The sequence below is a fragment of the Condylostylus longicornis genome, unplaced genomic scaffold, assembly GCF_029603195.1.
Source record: "Condylostylus longicornis isolate FDR11 unplaced genomic scaffold, ASM2960319v2 ptg000031l, whole genome shotgun sequence".
Lineage (NCBI taxonomy): Eukaryota > Metazoa > Arthropoda > Insecta > Diptera > Dolichopodidae > Condylostylus > Condylostylus longicornis.
Window position 1 is genome coordinate 2,546,912 of NW_026578000.1, and position 27,182 is coordinate 2,574,093.

General features: G+C 19.3%; 1 protein-coding gene across 16 annotated transcripts; it reads left to right on the forward strand.

Moving 5' to 3' along the window:
• Window positions 1–357: 357 nt before the first annotated feature.
• LOC129608494 (gastrula zinc finger protein XlCGF57.1-like) lies at window positions 358–26,835 on the forward strand. 16 transcript variants are annotated; one of them, XM_055520005.1, is made up of 13 exons: window positions 358–721; window positions 1,172–1,566; window positions 4,693–4,863; window positions 8,429–8,596; window positions 12,255–12,425; window positions 15,077–15,247; window positions 17,195–17,356; window positions 20,041–20,208; window positions 21,211–21,381; window positions 22,246–22,416; window positions 23,459–23,629; window positions 25,948–26,032; window positions 26,117–26,835. In XM_055520005.1, exons 1-13 carry the CDS (start codon window positions 478–480, stop codon window positions 26,254–26,256), a joined length of 2,388 nt encoding a protein of 795 aa, XP_055375980.1. In that variant the 5' UTR covers window positions 358–477; the 3' UTR covers window positions 26,257–26,835. The 16 variants fall into 16 exon arrangements, with proteins under 16 accessions (XP_055375980.1, XP_055375979.1, XP_055375987.1 ...); XM_055520004.1 differs by having other exon boundaries at window positions 25,948–26,835; XM_055520012.1 differs by lacking the exon at window positions 23,459–23,629.
• Window positions 26,836–27,182: the final 347 nt, after the last annotated feature.

Sequence of the window (27,182 nt, forward strand, 5' to 3'; positions counted from 1 at the left end):
GAGTTTAATGGCACATCTTAATGTTTAATCATTATATTATTGTTTAAAAATGTTTGTAACTAAAATAAAATAGTTGGATTTAACTCTATAAAATTTAATTTTGAAGAAAGCAATTCAAAATAGAATTATTATAAAAGATAAAGGTATATATTACGTAAATTAATAAAAGTTTTATAATAAATGACTTGCTTTTTTACATATATTTGACTCATGACGCTTATGTGTCATCATCTTAACTTTTATTTCTTATATTTGTCACTAACAAAATGGCGCCATTAAAAGAGTCTCGAAATGATTAAGTTTTTTTTATGCTTGTTGTACTTTTTTTTACTCGCATTTTTCTGTACAAAACCCAACCCTGTTGAAAATTTTTGATGCATCTTTTCTTATTACGAATTTGTCAGTGCAGAAAAGTGAAATATATTTTGTTGTGTTTATGATTTTTAATTAAATTTTTTAAATATATATTATGAAAAAATGGGACACCAATTTGAATTAAAACGTGAATTTGTTACTCATATAGATGTGAACGGGAAAATAATCCCTTTACAATCGCTACAATTTCAAAGTTTTCAGGCTGTATGCGCCCAGATAAAGAGAAGGCAGACACAATTTTTTTTCGATTGTTCTTTTTGCAATGGAAATATTTTTGAAAAATTCGAAATTTTTCATCATCATTTCAATATAATACATATTGCAACAAATAATTTTAAAGTTCCAGGTAAGTTTTTTTTAATTATATTTAAGAAAAATTACAATTTTATGAAAATGAAAAAAATGAAAAAAAAAATGATGCTTCTATACATATGCGTATATTTCCAAACTTGTATATAAATATAGCGTATAGTAATAATCGAGTATAGAAATACTCATATAATGTACACTAGTCTTTGGGATATAAAGAATTTTTTTGGTAGGTACCTTTATGTGGTACTTTGTGCAGAGTATAACATTCAATAAAAGGATATGGATATGTACATATATATAGATATATATGTTATTATACATACATACATATATACATGTAGCTTTCTTTCATTTTTTTTTTACACAATGTAATAAAAATGCAATTTTCTTTCTTTTTATATTAAAAAAAAAAATTTTTTTTTGTTAAATTTTTCTTTTTTTTTTTTATTTTTGACTTTTTTTTTAATACATTATTTTAATAAAGATGGTAAGGCTGAGCAGACAAAGCATGCAAAAAGGGAACCACATACAGGAGATGTGGTCTTACGTCCTGGAAATGTATATTTTTTCAATTGCATTGAATGCGGTGGTTGCTTCGAAACTGTAGAAATATATACAAAACATTATTTATCTAACCATTATGGTAGAAGAAAATCTGCGGATATTAAACCAACTCAACAGCAACTTACACAACATCTATTAACACATCCTCAACAACAGCATCCTCAGCAGCAACAGCAGATTCCTCAACAAATCCCACAGCAAATTCCTCAGCAACTTCAGCCACAGCCACAATTGCAACCGCCACAACAGCCTCAACAGCAACAACAAGTAAAACCATATCAATGCATGACTTGTTACAAACTATTTTCTTCCAAGGTAAATTATATTTTATCAAAAAAAAATAAATTTTTTTATCTTCTTTATTTTTGTTTACAATAACAAATAATAATAAAAAAAATAAAAAAATAAAATAAAAAATTTATGTATATAAAAACAAAATACATAATAAAAAAAACAAAATTCAATCAAATTATATATTAACACCTAGCAAATTATATTTTACGTATACTTTTTTTAAAAGAATTTTTTTATACATATATACATTTATATATGTAAAACTTTTTTTTACAATAAAAATATATATATTATACACTAATGTGTATAGTAATATAATATATTGTAAAAAAATATATAATTACAACAAAACTCCAAAAAACATCCTTTGAACAGTAGAGGGTGTTACAAAGGAGAGAAACGTAAAAAATGTACAAAAAAATGTTTTTCTCTTACATATACTTACTATAATGGTGGGTACGAGCTAAATTAATAGCGATAAATTTCTATATCTAATAAACAAATATATTAATGTATATAATTATATATATATATATACATGTTAATAATATTGTAACTATGCAAGTGAATTTTGATCGAAAAATTTTTAATAGAACAGATGAATTTTACTTCGATGTTCACAAATCATGATAATGCGCAAACGAAAATTGAATTTAAAAAAAAAAAAGAACAAAAGAAAGAAAGAAACTCTAAGAAGTAATAACCATTTCAAGCTTAACTTGTTTACTACTACTTTCTTTAAAAAAGATTTTGTTACCGGCTTTTTTTTTTTTTTTGTTTTTTATTTTTTTATTTTTTTTTTCTTTTATTTTAATATTGAATGTCCTCGTAATTAGTTAACCGATTTTGGAAATGATTTAACATAAAACAATGAAATATTAAGGACACAAATCGGAATAAGTATAAAATTATAGATTTTTCAAAAATATAATTTTAGGAAAATAAAAAATTTTTATAGCGTATTTTATACAACAAATTGTAAATTGTGATTAGGCATTTATTTCTTATTTTTTTTTTAATATTTATGGTTTTGATCATCTCTACTATTTTTTATTTGTTTGTATGTCGTCCCTGTATCGTTTATTTGAAATTTGATATGATTTTGATATTTTTGTAAAAACAATTTTTAAGTGATTTTTTTTTGTTATAAATTTTTATCAAATTTTCCAATACAAGTTATTTAAAATTTGCAACAATTCTTTCTTTTGGCTTGAAAATTTTCTTTTTATACAATTTACTTAATTTGAAAATTTAAGTTTTATAATTTTTTTTAAATATTTGAATGTGTGTTGGATTTAATCGAGGTAATGTATCATGAAAAAACCAAATATGTATTCGGTTAATTTCATACAATGTATTTATAAAAATACAAATTTTAAACAAAAATTTTTCAATTTTAAATAAAAATTTTAAAAAAGGACAGTTTTAAATAAAGATAATTATTCAATAATATTTAAAGAAATTTAAATGAAGTCTAGAAAAAAGGATAGAAAATGGAATTGTTCCAAAAAGATTTGTTGCATATCGTAATATTTTTTGGGAATTTTATTGCATTCGATTATCTACAAATGAATTTTTGAAAGTAAATTTTTATTAAAGATTTACAATAACTTTTGAAAATTTAGATTTAATTTAAGTTAAAGGTTGTGTTATTTATTTTATATGTTATTATATCTATGTATATCTGAAAATGAAATTGGGTAAAAAAATATAACTTAAGTAGTATTATGTAAATAATTTTCTCTCTAGTTTGTCAACTTTCTATGTAAGTACATAATTGACGATTACAGTAGTGACCGCAATATTAATTTTCATATAATCCATTACAAGTTAATCTGTCTCAAAATTATGTACATTTATTTATACATCCTTTTTATTTGCATGTTGAATGCAAATGCAATCTGATTATGAATGTGTTAGCGTTCATTAGCGTTTATAGTTGAATAAATTTTATAGTTTATATTTAACTGTTACGTTTTCGTTACGTACCCGTGGTCATTTTGACGGTTCATTTTATATAATTTTAATAATTTTAAGTGAAACAAAAACAATTTAAGTCAATATACTTTTGAAGATCGAAATAGGATTTCACAGGGCTCCAATTTTTTTTTTTGAATTTAAAAATTAATTTTAAATAAAAGAAAAAACAAAAATACAAAAAAAGCAAAACTTTAGATATACCCAATTCAAAAATTTAAAAAAGACACGAACTTGACCAGGAAACTAACACTCATTTATACTCAAACAATAAAAAAAAAAACATTTTAATTTAAATTAATTTTTTTTTTATAGAAAATAGGTTTTAAGAAAATTGAATAAATTGATGTTGAATGAATGTCGTAGCGAATTCACATTTTTATTACTAATCTTTATTGCTACGTACAACTGATCCAAGGACATTTGTTTATAATCTTGGAGAAACCAATCCTTTCCACCACCCTTTTTAATATTTCATGTTAAAAATGAAACATTTCAATTATGTTGTAAATTGAAATTAATAACTTCAGTTATTTTTTATTTAATGTTCATTTGCTTATAAACTTAATGATGTGCCTTCTTATTTATTTTTGTAAATTCGTTTTACATTAAATGTTCTTTTACAAAATCCCAAATTTTTCGACGAAAAAAAATTTTCGCTAAATGTAGCTATGTAAGTTTAAATTAAATAATTCATAAAAATCTTTTATGCGTATGATTTTTAAACTTGATTTGGGATTGATATTTTGGAATCTTATTCCTTTAAGCAAAAATTTTGAAAATATGTAAGTATTTTAATATTTTTGTATTTTATAATTTGTTGTTTCAACATTAACGTTTTGGAAAATTTAAATTTAGTATAAATATAAAATATAAGTCATACATATATTTAAATAAACTTACTAAGTGCAGCTAACATAAAAAAATACTTATGCACATATTTAAAGGAAAATAAAATAAAATTTAAAAAGAATGGGAACAACGCACTTTTCCAAACTCAAAAATCAAAAAATTTTAGAATGAAAATGAGAAAAACCAATATACAAAAGATAAAATAAGAAAAAAAAAACAAAACCAAGAAAATTACCCAAGGGATTTGAAGAATGAAGAATGAAAGAAAAAGATTGAATTTAAAAATATTTTTTGTATTAAAATAAATTTTAATTACAGGGTAATTTACAAACCCACCAACGTCGCCATACTGAAGAAATGAAATATTATCCTTGTCCTTTGTGCAACAAACAATTGAGCTCAAAAGGAAATTTAGAATCCCATAAAAGAATTCACACTGGTGATAAACCATTTGAATGCAATGTATGCAAAAAATGTTTTATATCTAAGGTGAGTTATTGTTTATTTTTTTTTTTATATAATTTTCCTACCTTTTATTTTTTAATTATTTGTATCTATTGTTTTTTTTTAATCCTTTCCAAAAAAAAATTTTCATTACTATTTTATTTCTTATTTTTACTTCAAAAAAAATATATTATTTATATAAATAAAATATAAAATATAAATACCTGCAAGAAAATTAAAATACAAAAAAAAAAAAAAAACATTTTATTTTCCACATTGACAGCCAAAAAGTAAAATTCATTTATAAACATCTATAATTATTTATTAATTTTTTTTACATTAAAAAAAATATTAAAATTAATTGAAAATCCTTGAGAAAAGGAATTTGTGGGGTAGAAGGCAAATGAGTTTGAAATAAAATTAAGAAATGAGAATTGTAGAAATTTTAAAGTTTTTTTATTTAATTTAGATAATTTTTTTTTATTTTGTTTCTAAAATGTAGTAAGTAGAAAAGAAAAGAAAACAAAAAAAAGGAACAAAAAGAAAATCTGTTGAATGTAGAAAATTTGTGATTTTTATTGTTTAAACTTTTTGGTATTTTTTAATTGTATTTTAAAATTAATTTATATTATTTATGGTGATTACATATTATAAATAATTTTTGTTTTAATTATTGGGGTCCATTGTGAATATATTCTTAAAGTTTTTATAATAATTGGTGTAAAGATTTAAAAATTTTGTATAAAAATATGTATATATATAAATGTAATTTATAATATCACAAATTATACTATGTAAATAAAAAATTCTTGATACAAAGAAAGAATAAATAATTTTTTCTTTAATTAATATCTTTTTATATACATATTTTTAATGCATCGAATTGTATAAAATTTAATTATTTAGTAAATTAATCTCTTTTTTTTGAACGTAAGTTATCAATCTTTTAAAAAAGGGTTTAATGCAAATGTATATAAAATTATTAATTTTTAATTTGTATTATATTTTACAAATTTCCTTTTAAATTCCCTCCCTTTTTTTTTAGAAATAGGTAAAAAAATATTTTATACAATATTTTGGCATGAAAATATGAAAGATCATGGATAGTATACATTGAATTTTGTCATTAGTATATTAATATTTTATATTGAACAGTAAAAATATAATTATGAATAACAAAAATATACTATGTTAAAAATTTTAATATGCTAGTACTGAAGATCAAGCATAATACGAACATTTATTTTTCAATATTTCTATTTATTTCATTATAAATTTAATTTTTGTACATTTTATGCAGTTTTAATTGACTATATATAAAAGAGTAAAAATATAAAACATTAAATAATTAGTTAAAATAAATAGTTGAATAAAATAAATTCAGTAGAATAAATATAACATCGAAATATATATGAATAAAATAGGGTCACATTAATATTCTTTTTTTCATTTATTAAAATGAATTGAAAGAAAATAAATGAAATTAGTTTATAATATAATGATTATTAAGTATTTTTGAGTTTTAAATGTAATTAATGAATTTAAATTTGAAAATAATGTTTTAATTTTTAACTAAAAGATTTCTACCTACGGGTAATGCTTATTATGATCCGTCTGTCTCGCCTGTTAAGTTGTAGAATATAATATATCACAATGGGCACCATCAATTCGGCTAATTAGGAAAGATTTTTTTTTTGTTTTCGAAACTATACTTTGGGTTAATTTATTTATTATATTTTTTTTTTTAACTTGAACAGTAATAAAAGTTGTATTACTTAGTATTATAATTATTATTATTTAAACAGTTTTTTTTTTATTAAAATGGATGATTACGTAATATGCAAATAAAAAAAAATTATTTTAATTTAATATAGTATTTTTTTATACACATTTTGTTTTAACGTATACAAATTTCCTATTAAAAATTTGCAATATAATAAACTATTGATTATCAAAAAAAAAAAAAAACAAAAATTATTTTTTTAATTTGATTTGATATTTTTATACGTAATTAACTATAAACACATAAGAATTTTAAACAGAATTTTAAACTAGTTGAAAAACAAAACAAAATTTTTAATTTCGTTCTGAATTTTTTTTTTGGCTTTGTTGAACTTTACGTGTTTTTTCTTTAATTTTTTTTTTCAATAATTTTGTGTAATATAAAGGTCTCACACTATTTAAATAGGTTCGGAAATTCATTACAGTTATTTAATTTTAAATTATTAATTTTGTTAATAATTAAAGTAATAAAACCAGAAGTATGTAGTATTATTTATTTCATTTTTAGTTTTGTAGAGATTTTTTTTATTTTTTTGAAAATATTAAAATGGCAACGTTATCATTTTGGATTCTTAACAAAATGGACATTTTAAATCAATTGTGTAATAAGTAGTGTGAAATCTCTTTATTTCAAATCAAATTTTTTCATATTTTTTGTTTAATTTCATCGTCATTAATGTCAATTATTCTCTTTATATATATATATATATATATATATACATATATATAAATATTTTCTTAATTGTTTTTGTTTTAGTTTTATTATTAATTAATATATATTTAAGTTTTAATATAATTTATATTATTGTAGTGTGTTTAATTGAAAAATTAGGTTTTTTTTTAGAAATTGTTAAAAAATATTACATTTTGTAAAAAAAAAAACTGTCGTAAGAGCTTGATTTTTTTAATAAATTTAATTGTAAAAGTATACTTGAAAGTTAATCAAAATAAAATTAAAAAATAATAAAAATAGATAATATTTTTTTTATGCTTGGAATATAAATCTGAACTAAACACGAAAAGAAAACTGAATTTAACCTAATTATTAACTATTATTATTATTGTTATATAGGGAAATTTCGTTTTAAAATTTACAAAACATTTTCACATATAAATAATAATTTTTAAAAAATATACAACTTTTGATTTTATTTTTATATATAATAATTAATAAATAAAAAATAGGGCCTTTTTCTAGAACATAATTTTAAAAGTATAATTATTTTAAATCACAAAACGAAAAACAATTGAAAAAGTCTTTAAAATTAAAAGAAAAATTTATACAAGAAGAACAAATTCAATAAAAATCAACCATTTTCCTCCTCAATTACACAACTTCAAAACAAAAAATTCTTTTTCTCAAGGTTCCAAAATATTTTTTAACTAATTTGAAAACATCAAAAACAAAAAAAACATTGTTTCGAAATTATTTTGAATGGCGCAATTGGGATTTTCCAAATTTCTAAATTAAAAACAGAAAAAAAAAAAATGTTTTTCATTTTTGAATAACAAAATCTGTAAATTAATAAAAAAAAAACAAAGATAATAAAAATTTTTTTCTTTCAAACTTGCTGATGATTTCAAATAAATTAAAAAAGAAAATATTAATGAAATATTTAAAAAAAACTTAAAAAGATTAAAAAAATTAAATTTTTTTTATTTAATTTCCTGGACATCAAAAAAAAAAAAATTTTTTTTTATAAAAAAAAATAACTTTTTATAATATTTATCTTATTTAAAAATACACTAATATCAACAAAACAAAACAAAAACCAAATTACATAATAATAAAATATAATATAGCAAGTTCTTTAATATTATGTTCTAGGGAAATTTGGTTGCCCATCGACGTCGCCATTCTGAAACATTATATTTCCCATGTTTCATATGCAACAAAAACTTCGCCTCAAAGGGTAATTTAGAATCACATAAAAGAATACATACTGGTGATAAGCCATTTGAATGTTCAGTTTGCCAGAAAAGGTTTATTTCCAAGGTATTTTCTTTTTGTTTTGTTTCAATTTTTTTTTCTTTCTTTCTTTCAGTTATTCCTTCCTTAAATTTTCAAGAAAAAATTGAAGTAAAAAAAAAACATTTTCTTTTAATTTTTTTTAAATTGTTTATTTAAAAAAAAAAAAACACTTTTATCTTAAATTTACAAAAAAAATAATATCATTTTTTATTAAATAAAATATATAAATATTTGAGGTGAGAGAGAGCCGCCTAGTGGAAAATAAGAGTAACTCAAAATAGCAAAAAAAAATTAAATTTTTGTATTTTACTCTAAAAAATTTTTAAAACAAAGAACAATAAAATTAAAAAAAAAATAATAATACGAAACCTTTCCTCATTTGACTTTTTTTTTTTTGGTATTTTAATTAGTTTTTTTTAATTGTGAAAATTTCTAAAATAGTAAATTAGATCAAAATGTTTGTAATAATAAAAACGAAATTTTCTAGTACTATACACAGACATAATATACAGATAATAACAAAATTATCTCTTAAATCAATTTTGTTGTATATACAGAATGTTTAAATTGAAAATAATTAATTGAAAACGAAATAAAAAAATGTTAAAAAGCATATTTTAAATTAAAATTATATTTAATAATTTTAAAAAGTAGAAAGAATTTTATAAAATACTGAGATTATAATTATTTAATCCTTTGTCATTATCATAGTTTTTTTAATGGTTTTCAAAATCTTCCTCTTCTCTGTTCTTCTAATTTATTTTAATATTTCCAATATATTGCAGAGGAATTTTTTTTATATTGTAATACATATAAAAAAAATATGAGTTCTTTAAATTTAAATTTTTTTCTTTTTAATTTTAATTATTTTATGTGAATTTGATTAGTTTTTGATTAACTTTCATAGTTTTCTAACAAAATTTAAAATAGTTTGTTTTTGTTTTAAATACAGATTAAAAAAAAAATAAAAAAAAGTTTTAATAATGTCAAAGAATAAAAAATAAATGAGCAAAAGGAAAAATTATGAACAACAACATTATAAAAATTTTAAAATTAAATATAAAATATTTTTAATTTTACAAATAATAATATCAAATTTAAGGGTTATTTTGTTAGCCAAAAATATATATAAAAAAGTCATTTATTTTGCTTTGTATAATAGTTTTTAAGAGAATAGGTTGAGAAATAATTTTTGTTTTTAATGTTCATCTCATTATTGTGTTGTAATATTAAAAAATCGATACTTATCTCCTTAATTTAATTATTTTTTGAATTTGAATATAGTATTAAAAACAAATTCTAAGATGTGCTATGTTGTTTATAAGAGTCTAATAATTTATATAAAATATAACAATTCGATTATATACACATTATTATATACACATTATATTTCAATATCTTATTGTTTTGAATATATATATTACATGTATAAAATAACTTTAAAATATTTTATTTTCTTCCTGGACTTTCAAAATTATTGTTATCTTAACGTTATAAATAATTTTTAACATATTATTATGTATATATATATATATACATACTTATATATAAATGTAATATAATAATATAAATTAAATTATTACATATAACAAATATTTAAGTTTATATAATAAACTTTTAAGCATGGGAAAATTAATTTTAAGTAAGAAAATAAAGTTTTACAATAATCATATTAAATTTTATTTTCTTACTTGCAATTTTCTCTATTATATATGCCTTATATACTAAATAATATGAAAACAAAGATACAAAATAAAGTTAATTTTAATTCTATTAAATAACCATGCTGTTATAAATAAGTATATAATATAATAAATAATGATTTAATATGTCATGGAATTTTTTGCAGAGAAAATTTGCGATACATTGAAAACAAACACTTTTTTTCTTTAAATCATATTTCTCTAAATTTTTCAAAGAAATTTAGAATTTTTTTTTATTTTAGTTTCTTTTTTTTTGTTTTTGGTAATATGTTAGTAATAAAATATTAAATATGAAATTCTAAGAATTAAATGTTATTAAAATATATATTAATATATATATATTAATGTACATATATATAATTACTTAAATATGAAAAAAAATCTTTTCAAAATTTTATTATGCGGATGGGAACTTGTAATATTTTGCAATATTTATTGAGCTTTGAAAAAAATAATTTCACTATTTACGTATATATATATGCAAGAATACCATTATGTATTTTATTATTTTTAATACGGTTATGTATTAAAATTATTTTAAATATTTTATTAAACCAATATTCTTGAAATCCTAAATTCATTTTCAAAATATTATTGATAAGTGAGAGGATGTGTTAAAAATGTGTTTTAATTTAATTTTTATAAGAGAAACAAATTGAAAATTAAATTTTTTATACGTAAAAAATTTCAATTAATTATAAAGAGATCTTCAAATTTCTTAATAAAATTAATAAATAAATTTTGTTCTTATTATGATAAATATTATAACGTATGTAGAATGTTCGTAATATTTAATTTTTGCTGTAACTGCATTTAATGCTTGATTTCTGCAATTATAAATATATCATATAAATCAATATTATCAAAATTTTTATATATAATATAAAAATATACTATAATAATAATAATGTAATTGAAAACATATACAATGAACTAGAACAGTAAAAACAAGATTAAATCGCAATTCTTAGCTCCTTGGAAAGAATTAACTAAGTCTACTTTAAAAAAAAAAATTATTGCTCTTATGTGTGAAAATGGTTTCTCGTTTTTTTAAACTAAATAAATGTTACAAATCTAATTTTCTTAAACTATAAATTACAAATTTAGTTATTTAAACATAATACAATAGTGCCATTACAAAAAAAAATATTCTAGACGTATACAACATACATAAATGAAAACTAATAAAACGACGCATGAGAATTAAAATATTAATTTTTTGTAGTAAAATTTAGAACTGATGAAAATAGTTCAATGATTTCGCACGAATTTTTCACTTGTTTTTATTTTAAACTTTGAATTTTTTGATATAATGCGATAAATACGTTATTATATATGTATAAAATGAACTTACAATAAATATTTGTATAGAATAAACATATTTACTAGTAATGATAATTCTAGTTATGTAAAAATATTTTTTATTTTATTTTTTTTTTTTATTTATTTAAATAATTTAAATTTTTTAATAACAAAATAAAATGCAATATTTAATAAAATTTGAAAAAATATCTTTAATATCAATATACATTCAAAAATTTGAAACCAATTATAAATAAAATTTAACATGGGTTGAAAGTAGCAATTCGTATTTTTTTGTGTCGTTATAAATTAATCCAATTAATTATTTAAAACAAATTAAAAACCTATAGTTAATTCTATTGATTTTAAAAAAAAAATTTTATTATTAATTAATTATGGAAAATCTTGTTTAAATTATTACAAACTTTTTGATTGAAAATCTTTATAATTTTTTTAATAAGAAAAAAAAAATTTAAAATAAAAATAAAGTGGAATAATTCAATAAATAAATTGAATTCGCATAAAATATTTTATTTAGTAAATTGATAAAAACTTAAAACTTAATTTTTTTTTTGTATCTTTACACCGGTAAAAGTAATTTGAAAAAAAGAAAAAAAGAACGTTAAATGATTAAATAAGTGCAATCCAATTTTTCTGTTATTATAATTATATTCTAGGGAAACTTGGTAACCCATCAGCGTCGTCATTCTGAAAATTTTCAATATTTTACTTGTTATATATGCAACAAAAATTTCAGCTCAAAAGGAAATTTAGAACTTCACAAAAGAATTCACACTGGCAATAAACCATTTGAATGTTCAGTGTGTAAAAAGCGATTTATTTCTAAGGTATTATAGCAAAAAAAAAACAAAACAAAGAAAAAAAACATAACATAATTTTTAACATACTTTTAATTAGTATATTTTTTTTTTTAATTATGTTTTATATTTCAATTCAAAATTAATATTTTTATATAAAAAATGAAAAAAGATAAAAAAAAAATATTTTTTTTTAAATGTTTTTATTCAAAGAATGACTTTCGCTTGATTATTTTCATTAATACAAAATTAAAAAAAATTTTATTCACTTTATTTTTATTATTTTTTTTTCATTTTTTTTAATATCTTTTATTTCATATATTTTTATGTAATGAGTTTTAAAATGCAAGTACATAATATCGTAATTGGGTGGTTTATTTTGAAAATGACCTAAGCTCATTTTAATTAAAAGTGTAGTATTATTTTGTTTCCATTTAAGGAAATCAACAATTCGGCTAACTATAGTTATTTGGTTTATAAATTATTTTATTATATTATTGACATTATCATTATTTTGGAAATAAAAGAATTTTGAAATTACAAATGGACTTAGGTCATTTCCAAAATAAATCATTTAATTAAAAGCAATTCAGTTTAGAAATAAACATTTACCAAATTCAGTTCATTTAGTTGCATTTAAGTGGATATTACATGATTTTAGAACTCATTAATACAAACATAAAATAATTTTTGTCATTTTCTCCTTATTTCTTAACTTCATTGTTAATAACTATATACGTTATAAGAAATTTTTCAAATTTTAAACCATTTTTAAGTTCAATTCTTTCCAAAGAAATAAGAAAATCCAAATTTTCTTTTTCTTCTATAAAAAATAATTAATTAAGGGATAAGTAACGAGATTATTTTCTTTAATTTAAAAAAAAAAAAGTTTTTTTTTTTTTTTTTTTTTTTTTTTGTTGTTTACAGGCAGTAGCAAAAAATTTAAATTTATAGAATTCATCACATATTAATTAAAATAAAATAAAAAACTGATAAAAAATTTTCAATTTTTACATTTAAAACTTGAAAAAAGATTATTATTAATATTAATAATTGAATCCGTTTGTTAAACTTAAAGCAACGTTAGCGGGAACTCCAATAAAGTCTTCAAGTAAGATGGTTTTAATTAAACAAGCTGACATTTTTAATGTAAAGAGGAGATTTTTTTTTGAAAAATTGAAACTCTTTCTTGTTATTTTAAATTCTTTAAATTTTTAATTTAGCAAACATTACCCACAATATACATATTTTTCAAAAGAAGATATTTATTTAAGATCGAAAATTTTTTGAACAGTTTCATTTCGAACAGATTTAAAAATATTTTATGTAACAAAAATTTAAATGTAAAATCACAAGAATAACTTTTTGTTTTCTTAAATTTTTATTAAAAAAGAAAATTAACATTAATACATTGGTGATGAATTAAAATTAACAGAATTGCTTTTGACATACACTTTTTGCAAAATAAAAGAAAAAGAACGTATAAAAATATTTTCTGAATTATCAATATTTTGTTTTTACTTATTTGATATTTTATTTTTTTCATTCTTTCAACTTTCGTGTTTTTTATCAAATGGAATTGCAAATAATTTGCAAAAATTTGGATATATAATAATAACTGAAGGTATTACTAATTTTACATAATTTTAAATGATATAAGAATACAAAACAAAAAGAGAATAGCACAGAATTATATAGGGATATTCATGAAGAGAAAAATGCTTTTTAGCACCATTTTATTTACTTTTTAATTTTTTTATATTGGATATAAAAATCCAGTACCCGTTCAAATATATAGCATATATTTTTATCTTTTAAACTAATTTAATATAATATTCTTACATCATATATAAGTATTTCAATTCAAACTGAGTACATAATTACTGTATTATACAAAAAAAAAATCATAATTTTAATTGTTTCTTATCTCAATAGTGCAATAATGTGGTTTTTACATTGAAATTTTTACACAAGGTGAATTTAACGTTTTTGTATAACACAATAATACAGGTATCAAACTTTACTGCATTTATTTTATACTCGTATTTATGTACCCTTTGATGAATTTCAATTATTTGAAAATAGATATTTCAGATTTTTGTTATACATGTAAAATGTATAACAAAATGCCAGATTAATTAGATACAATAAATACATTTACGTTTCCATGATGTTTTCAAACTAATCTTGAAGAGTTTAAGAATGCTTGAATATATTAAAAAAAATTAAAAAATTGCGTTAATAAAAAATCTTATTATTATTTTTTTTTAAAATAACAATAATAATATTGTAAGTTGCATACACAAAAGTTGAAAAACGAAATCTAATTTACAAAACAAAAAAGTTGAAAGAAATTTATTGTTAGTATTAATTTATTTTTATATTTTTTTCTTGTATGATTTAATTTAATTAAATATATTATAAGGACTACCTGAAAAATATTGATGATTAAGTAAATAATTTTATACATTTGTAAAATTTTATATAAATTTTTAATATCTTTATTTTTTTTTTTTTATCAATATTACTTGTATAACATATTACGAACATTTTCAATCTATATATATATTTTAAAAGTCAAGTCAAAATTAAAAAAAAAAGTAAAAAATTAAAAAAAAATTGAATAAAAGATAAAAATAATTAAAACATACAAAAACAAAAACATGAAATTCCATTTTTAGGGTAATTTGGTGGCGCATCAGCGTAAACATTCTGACAATTTTCAATATTTTACTTGTTACGTATGCAACAAAAATTTCAGCTCAAAAGGAAATTTAGAACTACATAAAAGAATTCACACTGGGGACAGAAGATATGAATGTCCAGTGTGTAAGAAACGATTCTTTTCAAAGGTATATAAATAAGTAAAAAAAAAAAAAAAAAACAAAAAATTAAAACTGCTTCTTAACAATTTTGTTTTTATTGAAACACTTAATATTGTATTATTTAGTATAGTACAATATTTGAATATAAAAAATGATCAAAAGTTTAATACATGTTTTTTTTTCTATATTGTCATTATTATTATTAGTTTTTTTGTAATCTTAAAATAAGAAACGAACTTAACTGGTTATTAAAACTGAGGCAAACTTGTAAAAGTAGTAAAAAAAGTTTAGTTTTTTTTTTTGTTTTTACAAATAAATAATATTTTTCAAAGGGATTCTTTATTTTTAGAAAGTTTGGTTAGAAGTAAATATAAATATTATTGGTCTTTTTTTTTGTCATGAAGTTAGTAACTAGCGCTTACAGGTTTTGCCGGATTTTTTTTTTTTTGAGGTTTTATCTATGTCTCTAAAATCTATATGTCTCACATATTTTTATTTTTATATGTAAATTTGGTACTTAAAATACTCAATTACTTTTTCGATTTGTTTTGATATACAAAAAAAGTCAACCTTATAATATATATATATATATATATAATTTGAAGTTTTCAGACATTTTTAATTATACATATACATACATATATGAAATAATTTCGTACTGACTTTAAAAACAAAATTGTACTGCTATTATTATTACTAGATTACTTGTACAAATTAAGAAAAAAAAAAATGTTTCGAAAAAAAGTTTTATCGAAATGACTTCTATAGTCAATGGTAAACATAACCAAGTTCAATTAGATACGTAGATTTTGATTAAACAGTAATTATAATAAAATTTTTTTTTTTTTTTAATGTATAATTAAATTTTATACCCAAATCTCTAATTAAAATATTAGATTAAAATTTTAATAATATTTTAAATTTATTAAATGCATTTACATACTTCTTAAAGTGATTAATTAATTTTAAGTAATAATTTTTTTTATTGCATAGAGAAAACTAACTATTAGGTAATTAAGTCTAAATAGATTTTTCTTTAAATTGAATACAATATTTGCATTTTTCAATATAATAACGGTATCATTAACAAATAATTTTAATATATTTTAGTAATTAAAATATAGAAATATTGAGTATGAAAAATAAAATTAACAATTTTTCTATATTTTTTTTCGAATATAATATTCGAAGTAATCCTTAAAATCTCCTTTAAAATCTATTTATTCTATCGTTTAAATTATGTAATGAAAGTAATGTCATCGTAGATTTTCACTGCGTAAAGGTAGAAAAAGTATAAGAAAAAACAAAAACAAAATTGCGAATTAATTAAGTAATAAGTAGGTGTGTATTCAAGTATTATAAAAGAAAACATTTTTAAAAGAAAGAAAAAAGAATAAAACTTTAATAATCATTTGCCTAAATTTAATTTAATAAAAAATTTACTAAAACGAAAAACCCTTAAATTTGGCATTTAATTTTAACGAATGTGTGCGCGTGAATCAAAAAATGGTGCACAAAATAAAAAAAAACTATTCGAATAGTGGAAATTTTTTTTTTACAAATAATTTTTTTGGTATATTTAATATGGAATATGTGCATTCTTTTGATATTCTAAAATATTAATATTATTATGCATATAAATATATATATATAAGTATATATATATACATATATATTTTTTTATATTTTCCTAAGCAATTTTTAACAAATTGTTTATGTACCTATATGTTTTTTTTTTCAAATCAAACATAATATAAAAATTTGGCTATATATAAATGAATATTATGTTATTTATTATATTTATTTATAATTAATTTTTCGTAATTTTTAATATAAATTATATGTATGTTGTACAAAATTAAAAAAAAATCTGAAATCAAAACAAAAAGTAAAAAAAAAAAAAGATTTAAAACAAAAAAAAAATATAAAAAAGAAACAACAGAAACCAAAACAACAATCAAATTCCTTTTCTAGGGGAACTTGATGACCCATCAGCGTCAGCATTCTGAAAATTATACTTGTTATCTATGCAACAAAAATTTGAGCTCAAAAGGCAATTTAGAACTACATAAAAGAATTCACACTGGTGATAGGCGATATGAATGCCCAGTGTGTAAGAAGCGATTTGTTTCCAAGGTATTATATACAAAAAAAATTAGTACTAAACAATATAATATCAAAATACTATCTATATATATATATATATACATGTATGTGAAAAAATCATAAATTACAATTTATATATATAAAATTTACTTGATTAATTTCCATATAAAATAATAATAAAAATCTAAAATTAAATTCTACCAAAATTAAATTTAAAACTAAAAAAATATATTAAAAATAAATCTTTTTTAAAATTATATGATTTAAAAATAAATAAAATTATATTATTAAAAAAAAGAAAAAGAAAACAGCTTCTTCGACATTTCCAAATCTTCTCATTTTTACACTTCCAAAATTTTTAAAATTTAAAAACAGAATGGAAAGTTGCAATATTTTAAGTTTAATTTCATAATTTTATTATTATTTTATATTCATATTTATATGTATATATAAATATTTACAAAAAAAAAAAATTAGAATTATCCAAAATGCCTGCCGATATTTTTTTTTCTTTAGCCTTAATTGGTTTTTAGAACATTTCAAAATATATATTTTTTTTTTTTGGGAAATTTTCACTTCTTTAATTTATATGTTTTGAGATTTTTAAATTTTTAATTTTCAAAATTAATTGCTTACAATTTCTTTTTTAGATTTTACAATTATATGTATTTGATATATGTGTATTAAAAATAAATAAAACCTTTTTGAATTTTTCTTTTTATATTTTATAAAATAATTATCGTCATTTGCAAAAAAAAAAAAAAATTTCATCAAAATTCTAACTCCAATTTTCTATTATTTGATTCTTCTATTTTTTCAATAAGAATTCGATTTATAAATTAAATAATAATTGTAAAAAAAAAACTTATATAGGATTTAATTTTTCAAATTAGCTACTATGAAAATAACAAAATTATTCCTTATTTAATCAGAAACTAAAATTTCATTAAAATATATATATTATGTATATGTACACAATGTTATAAATAACTCTTAAATACTACAGACAAACTATACAAAAGAAAAGAATATTAAATTTTTATGAATATAAATGTCAAGAATTATTATTTTCATCTTCGAATTTCAAATTACGTAATTCATTTATACTACATACATACATGTGAAGTTTCAAAGATGTCTTTTCGTACCATAGTAAGTTACAATTAGCCATTGAAGTAAAATTTCCCATAATTAACTATACACTTACGATTTTTAAATTTTATTAATTTTAATTTTTGAAATTTTAAATTAAACTGTGTTAAAAAATATTGAAAATTATTACAAAATCAACGATTTTTTGAAAGTTTTTTTATATTGCAAAATAATTCTTTTTTGCATAGTTCGAAATTTTTATTAGTTATTTTTAAATTTTTCTTTTTCTGTTTTATATAATTTTCTTTTTTTTTTCCTTATTATATAAATTAAAACATTTTAGTACTATATTTTTAATATTTTAATTTATGCGACTATTTTATTATATACATTTAGGTCATTTTGTATGAAATGTGTGAAATAAAAAAAATTTAATATATACATACATAAACAAATGATTTCACATTTGTCCGAAATTTGTGAGTGAACATTTCCTAAAACATTTTTTCTATATTAAAAAATGTTGTTCAAATTCCGATTCCTGTACTTGGTAGCAATGTTTTTCTGTCTGTAATATGACTAATTTTCAAGCAAAATTAATTTGTTTAAACTCTTCATATATTTCTTAAATTGATTTTTAATTTAATTTCAATAACTATTTATGATCATTGCCTTTTGAAAAACGATTTCGCTTTTTTTAACATACAAACAGAAATTGGTATTTAATACGAGTACTCTAAACGCATTTCATTTCATACCTTATGATCTCTATGAGAATAGTAGTCAATTCCACAATTAGTTCAATACAAAAAATCTATCTCGGTATAAAAAAAATTTAAATAGGAAGAAGTATGTAAATTTGTTAATTCTCGAAATATTACCGCAAAAAAAAAGTTTTTTAAAAGAAAATTAATACTGAAAAGATTAGGTTAAATAATTCAAATAAAATAAAATCAAGAATATTTTTTATTTGCTAAGTTCTAAAAAAGACAACTTGAACTTCCATTTTGGTTTTTTTTTTTTAATTTTTCGTCTGTAGTACTTAAGGGATTTTATTTTTTTTTTTATTTATTAATAAAATAATAAATATTTTTCAAATATTGCATAAGTTATATAATTATTTCGAAAGCAGAAATTTTATTTAAAAAGAAATATAAATATATTTAATGTGTGCCGTAATATAATTATTGTATAATTTTTTTTTATTGTAAATTTTAAGTGTTAGTTGAAATTAACCGCTTCATCGGCAATTTGTGTTTCCGAGTAGAAAAAGCGTTGGGCTGAAATTTATACAAAAAAAAAAATTTGTTTTAATCTGCCAAGTTTTCATAATATGATTTATAAACTATAAATAAATGACGAACAAATATTATAACTTAAAAAATATGTTTTAAAAAATTTTCGTAAATCACATTTTTAATTTTATATTTTTTTTGTTTTTTAAATGTTTTACAAACCGTTTTCTATTTGATTTTGTTTCTCTGTTCGAAAATAAAAATTGCTGATAAAACGGTAAATTTTTATTTGAAATATTTAAATTTAAAAAAAAAAACATTTTTGTTGTTCTTTGTTGAAAATATGAAAAAAAAAAAACAAAACAAAAAATTCCGTTTTCTATACAGGGCAACTTGATGACCCATCAACGTCGACATACTGAAACTTTTGCGTTTACTTGTTATGTATGCAACAAAAATTTCAGCTCAAAAGGCAATTTAGAACTTCATAAAAGAATACACACTGGTGATAAACCATTCGAATGTCCAGTGTGTAAGAAGCGATTTATTTCCAAGGTATTATAACAAAAAAAAAACCAACAACACAATAATCTTACAACTACTGAACTGATATAGCAAAGAAAAAAGGAAAAAATTAATTATTATTTTAATATCTGATAAAATAATAGTTATATATAGAAATTTAGTTTATTACATTAATGAAAAAATCTATTAAAACTAAAATAGAGAAGCTTTACGACAGTTTCAAAATACAAAATAGCAACGCGTTCCTTATTTAATATTATTTTCCGTTTCCATATCCTATGTTTTTTTTCCAAATTTAATTTTTTTTTATTAATAAGAAATTAAAAATTCGCGCGTATTTTTTTCCCCATTTTTTTCAACTTTTAGATTTTTTTTTTTGTATAATTTTAAATTGATTTATTTAATAAGTTTTTTTTTTATATGATGAATTTAGCAGTGTATTATAACCTTTTAATTAATGACCTTAGTACCAAAAACTTACATTTCATATACATATGGGTTAATATTCAATTCTCTTAGTTAGTTAGTTAGCTAGGCAAAAGAAAAGGAACAATAAAAAGAAAGAAACAATAGAAAATATTTTCGTCTAGATAAGTAATTTTAAAATGCTAGATAAAATTTTAATACTAAACCAAACAGTTAAAGTAAACTATAGAATTTCGAAGAAAGAAATTCGAAAAAAGAAATTCTCTTCACAAGAGTGTATAGGTAATCTTTTAATTAAAGAAATGTAGATACTCTTTAATAATTTCATTGAGCATTAAAATAGAGAAAAAAAAAATAATTTTGTTAAGTTCGAGATTTTAGCTTTTTTTTTTTAAAATTTTAACTTTAGAATTTTTCAAAGATTTCTAATATCTTATAGACTTTCAATGAAGAAAAAATAAAAAAAATTATTTCATATTTTTTACACAATTTTCAAAAATTGTGCGTTAAATATTGAAAATTAATTATTATTGTCTATTTTTATTACAAAACAAAAAAAACTCAAATAGTTCAAAAATTGTTTAGTAATTAAATTACGTTTTTTAGGGTAACCTGATGGCCCATCAACGTAAACATTCTGATAATTTCACGTATTTCTCTTGTTACATATGCAACAAAAATTTCAGCTCAAAAGGCAATTTAGAACTTCACAAAAGAATTCACACTGGTGACAAACGTTATGAATGTCCAGTGTGTAAGAAGCGATTTGTTTCCAAGGTACTAAAAAAAAAAAATAATACAAATACATTAAGTTAAGATCACATTTTTATATTACTATTTTAAATATTAATTAATTAAAGATTTTTCATTAAGATTTTTGTTAACAAAAATTTAAAAGTAAAAAACATGAAATCAAAAATATTACCATATAAAATGTTTTGAAAAACACAGCAATCAATAATGCAAAACTTTAAACATTATTTTTTTTTATTCAAATTTTCGGAAAACAATGCTTGTTCAAAAAAGCGTTAAGTTGTTGTTTGTATTTTAGATTTTTTTCATTATTTAGTTTTTAGTTGTCTATATTTAAACTTACTTTAATTATGTTATAATAATAATAATTTTTTAAATTACATAAATCACTTGTTCTTTTACATAAAAGAGAAAAACACAGAATATATATATATATAATTATATTATTATCCTAATCTACATTAAGGGTTTTATATTTTACTTATGAGGAAATTTTAATTTCACGAATAATTTTTGTTATTTTCAATTTTTATAATAATCTACTTATTTTTTTCACAAATCCATAATAATAAATAATTAGCTCGAAAATGATGAGTTGAATTTAATAGAAAAAAGTCTGCAAATATAAAATATGATATTTTTTTCAAATGATATAGAAATCTTTTTTAATTTATTAAAACTTTATTTATTTTGTCATATTTTGTCCAAAAAAAAAAAATTCAACTATAGAAATCAAAAAGTATTAGAACAATAAAATAATATATAGAAGAGTGTTAATAAATATAAATACAAAAATATACAAAGTTAAATGAAAACAAATAAAAAAAAAAACAAAAAATAAGGGTTGTTAGTAATGATAGTCTCAAATTGTTGTTACATTTTTTATAGGGTAACCTGACGACCCATCAGCGTAAACATTCTGCTAATTATACATATTTCTCTTGTTATGTATGCAACAAAAATTTCATCTCAAAAGGCAATTTAGAACTACATAAAAGAATTCACACTGGTGTTAGACCATTTGAGTGTCCAGTGTGTAAAAAGCGCTTTATCGCAAAGGTACTATACAATTTGTATATACTAATAATATAATAATTTATGCATATATATATGTGTATATAATTTATATACATAAACGTATATATATTTATATATATGCATATATAAATATAATAAAAGAAATATTTATGATTTTTATATAATTTTGATTTTTTTTTATTTATAATATACAATATGTAATATTAAATTTACATAATATGAAACATAAGGTTTTTTTTGTTATAAAATAATGTCAAATAATGTTTTAACATAATATATCCATATATTCATTATATATATTATGGCAACTTACTATTTTTCTATTAAAATAAAATTATTTTAAGAAAATATATTTAATAATATTTTTTTTAATTATTTATGTATAATTGAGTTTGAAGAATTCATTAACCTTTTTTTGTAATGCTTTCAATAGTAAATTGCTATATTATGTTATATGTTATCTAAATATACATAATATTTAATTTGCAATATTGTAATTTTATTATAAAATAATATTAATATAATGAATAACAAATATATAAAAAGAAAAATTCGGGATGATAATTGTAATTTTGTTATTGTTGAATTTGTTATTGTTTCTTTGTTTATATAATATTATTTCATATAATTTATTTTTTTAATAATATGATTTTTGAAAATTTTTACTTAATATCTACCTTTTTTTTTAATTTGTTGTTGAAATATTTGATACTTGATTTTTCTCATATTTATTGCATTTTTGTATTTTGACATAATTTGTATGATGTACCAATATAATTGTTTATATTATATATATTTATATATATATATATTATCAATATACATATATATTATTCTTTTTCCTCAACAATTTCTCCTTAACCAAAGTATGTTGTATTTAAAAAGTAAAAAATTTAAATAAATTAAAAAAAAAACACAAAAAAAGTATACATAAATTGATTTGTTAAGACCAAAAAAAAAAAACATTTTTGGAAAAAAAAACAAAATTCAAATTCCCATAAATAAATAACAAAAAAACAAATGAAAAAACATAAAAAAACACAATAAATAATTTCCTTTGCAGGGAAATTTACGTGTCCATCAGCGTCGTCATGACGCTAATTTTGTGTATTTTCCGTGTCCAATGTGCAACAAAAGTTTCAGCTCTAAGGGCAATTTAGAATCTCATAAGAGACTTCATACTGGTGATAAATCGTTTGAATGCTCTGTTTGCAAGAAATGCTTTGTATCGAAGGTAATATAAAAAAAAAACAATAACAAAAAAACAAGATTTAGTTATCAGTGTCGTTCCGTTTCTCTTAATTATTTCATTTTTATTTATTAAAACCTTCAAAGTTGTCGTTGTTTTTTCCACAAAAAAAAAAATCTGTATACATTATATTTTTATTTATTAGAAAAAAAAAATCATTTGTGAAACAAAAAAATATCCTTTTTAGACTTATTGTTGCAATTGGACATAAATTAAAAAAAAAAAAAAATTTTTTATTTTAATATTTAACACCTTTTTATATTCTTATAATTTTTATATTCATCAATTATACATAATTTTCTACTCCATTTTCCATGTTTTTTTTATATCTATGTGTATAAATTTTAATATATATATATGTATATATTATATAATAGAAAAAAAAAAAAACAAATTAATTTTAAGATCTTTGAAATTTTCATGCAAAAATATTTAATGAAAGTTTAAAAACTAATTAATATAATTTTTATTTTAACTTTTTCCAATATTAATTGCAATTTATTTGAGAAGATATAATCTTCCCAATTCATTTAAATTTTTTAAGAAAAAGATCTAATATAAATTAATATTTTCATTCAGTTTATCGGGTGCAATTTTTACACTAATTTTTTTTTATTTATATATTATAAACGTTACTATTGAAATGATTAATATTTTGGTTACTAAAAAATGGTTTTACTAAAAAAAAAAAGAAATCATACCTAATCTAAAAATAAATTACATATTAATTTTATATTACCTTGAGAAATACATATTTTGTTAAGGTTCAGGAGAATTCATTCTGTTTCTTATGTAAGAAATTTATTGTTATAAATATATAATATGTAATACATACTGTCTTGTAACATGATTTGCTAAAGTTATAAAATAAATGTTATTGAAATATTGAAAAAAATCTATACTATAATTTTGTAATTAAGCGACTACTACAGACTAAATTTAATATTATTTCATTATTAATTTTAAGTATATATATATACATAAATATCTAAAGCACTAAACAATTTCATATTATCATAACTAGTTCAAAGCACTATTTTCAATTTTTGTTGCTATTCGCAAATTAAATTTTTTTTTATTCTATTTTACTGAAATATTTTTGTATTACATTTTATTGAAATAATATCGAAAATAACAAAAAAAGACAAAAAAGAATACAATCATCAAATCAACTTAAAAAAATAATTTTGGAAAAAAATTTATTAAAACTTAAATAAATAAAAAAAGATGGAAAAAGGCAAAGAAATGAAAAACAAAAATTATCCTGAATTTTTTTTTGCTGCTGATGGGTTTTGTTTTACTTCCTGAACTAAAATAAAAGAAAAAGTTTTTTTTTTTACTCTTCCTTAAAAGAACTCTTAAGTTTCTTCAAAAATGTACATGAAATGTGAATAAAAAATCGTTCTCATTATTAAGGGTAATTTTATTTAGTAAAAAAAAATTTAAAAATCAAAATATAAATAGAATATTTTTTGTTAATTAATTCGCAAGTAGATATTTCAATAGAAAATTCTAAATGTAGAATAATAATATTTTATGAAAATAATACAATTTCAAAAAGTAGCAATTTAAGAACAAGTTACAAAATATATATTTTTGAAAAAGATTTATTTTTAATAAAGAAATTCATAGAAGAATTTAACTTCTTGTAAATTTTCTCCCCATAAAGTACCCGGTATGATTAGGATTCTAGAAAATATTAATTTTTGATTCCTAAAATTGATAAAGAGCAAAAAAAAAAACATGTATTAAATTGAGTAAAAAATAAATAATATTATAGTTTAAATAAATTTTAAAGAACATACAAATTTATGTCATATAAAATCAGTTTTGTATTATTTCAATTATTTTTGGTTTATCTTTGATTTTTAATAAAACTAAAAACTAAATAAGGCTAAATTTGCAAAATTTTATTATATAAAACGGAATTCAAGGCGTTATGCTAATGCATTTCTATTGTTATATTACATCACATTTAATTATCAATTATTCGAAGTAAAATTAATTAAATTGCTAAGTTGTAAGAAAGAATACGTATAAATTGAAATTTTTATTAATATTTCGATTTATATGCATTTTTCATTAGCATAATAAAATTCCGTAAATTAAAATAATAACAAAGCACAACATTTTTTAAATATTTATGCAATGATTAATTTTTAGAACAAAAAAAAAAATAATTTTATCATCCTTTGTTTTTGTTTTTATGAAATTTTGTTAATTTTTTTAAACTTATTTTTCATTATTTTTATTTCATTCGTCTTTTTTCTTTTTTTTTTTCTTTCTATATTAAATATTTGCAGGGGAATTTGGATGCGCATCTTCGTATTCATACTGGAGAGAAACCGTTTAAATGCGACATTTGTGGAAAACCATTTGCAGCAAAAGGTAATTTAGAAACCCATGTACGCACTCATTTGGGTGAAAAACCATTTAATTGTATGATTTGTTCAAAATCGTTTACATCAAAAGGTAACCTTGAAAGTCATCAGCAACGCCATACTGGAGGTCAATATCAATGCGATTTGTGCGAAAAATCATTCATTACTGAAAAACTATTGGAAAAGCATAAGAACAAGCATAACGCTCAGAAAGTTTACAAAGTTTTATAAATTTTGCAAACTGAAAGTAAATAACAGAAAAGAAAAAGAAAACATTAAAAGAAAATACATAACAATTTCTAAAAAAAAAAAAAAAACAAAAAAAGCAAACTACTTTTGATGAAGGTGGAAGCAGAGAAGATGGAAGAGATTGGAGGATGTATTGAAGAAAATGGAAAACGTGTTGAACTAATAGAAGAAGGCAATGTAATAATTATAGAAGCATGATAAGTAAAAGATAATGGCAAAAAATAAATTAAAAAAAGTAAACTTATTCAATAAAACTAAATAATAAAAAAAAAAAGAAAAACTAAAAAAGCAAACAAACCACATTATTAAGGAAATAATGATATAAAAAAAACTAATAATAATAAAAATTATATAAAAAAATAAATATTTTAAATAAGAATAGTAAAGATACAAATGAAATCACAACTCGTCAAAACAAAACAAACATACAAGCAAACTGAAAACAAAAAAAAAAAACAAATATAAAAATGATAACATATTGCAATTATTGGTGTTTTAGAAGTATACATTCATAAAAAAAAAAAAAAAAAAAAAAAAAACATTAAAAAAAATAAAACTTATGTATACATAAATATATATATATATATATATAAACAATTTTTATTTAAAATTAGTGAACCTCTTCTTACTCGAGATTTAATTTTAGAGTTCTGATTTAAATTCATTATACTTATGTATATAAAATAAATAAGTATGAAAAACAAATTTACAACACACTTTTTTACTTTCAGTTTTTTTTTTTATAATATTAAGACTAAAAATTAAAATTTAGAAAAAAAAGGACTATCTTATATTTATATTATATACATATATGTATATATATGCATAAACACATTTTTTTTTTATAAAATATATGTAAGTCAAGTTTTTTAACTCAAAAATAAACTCTTAGGATTATTTCGGTTCTC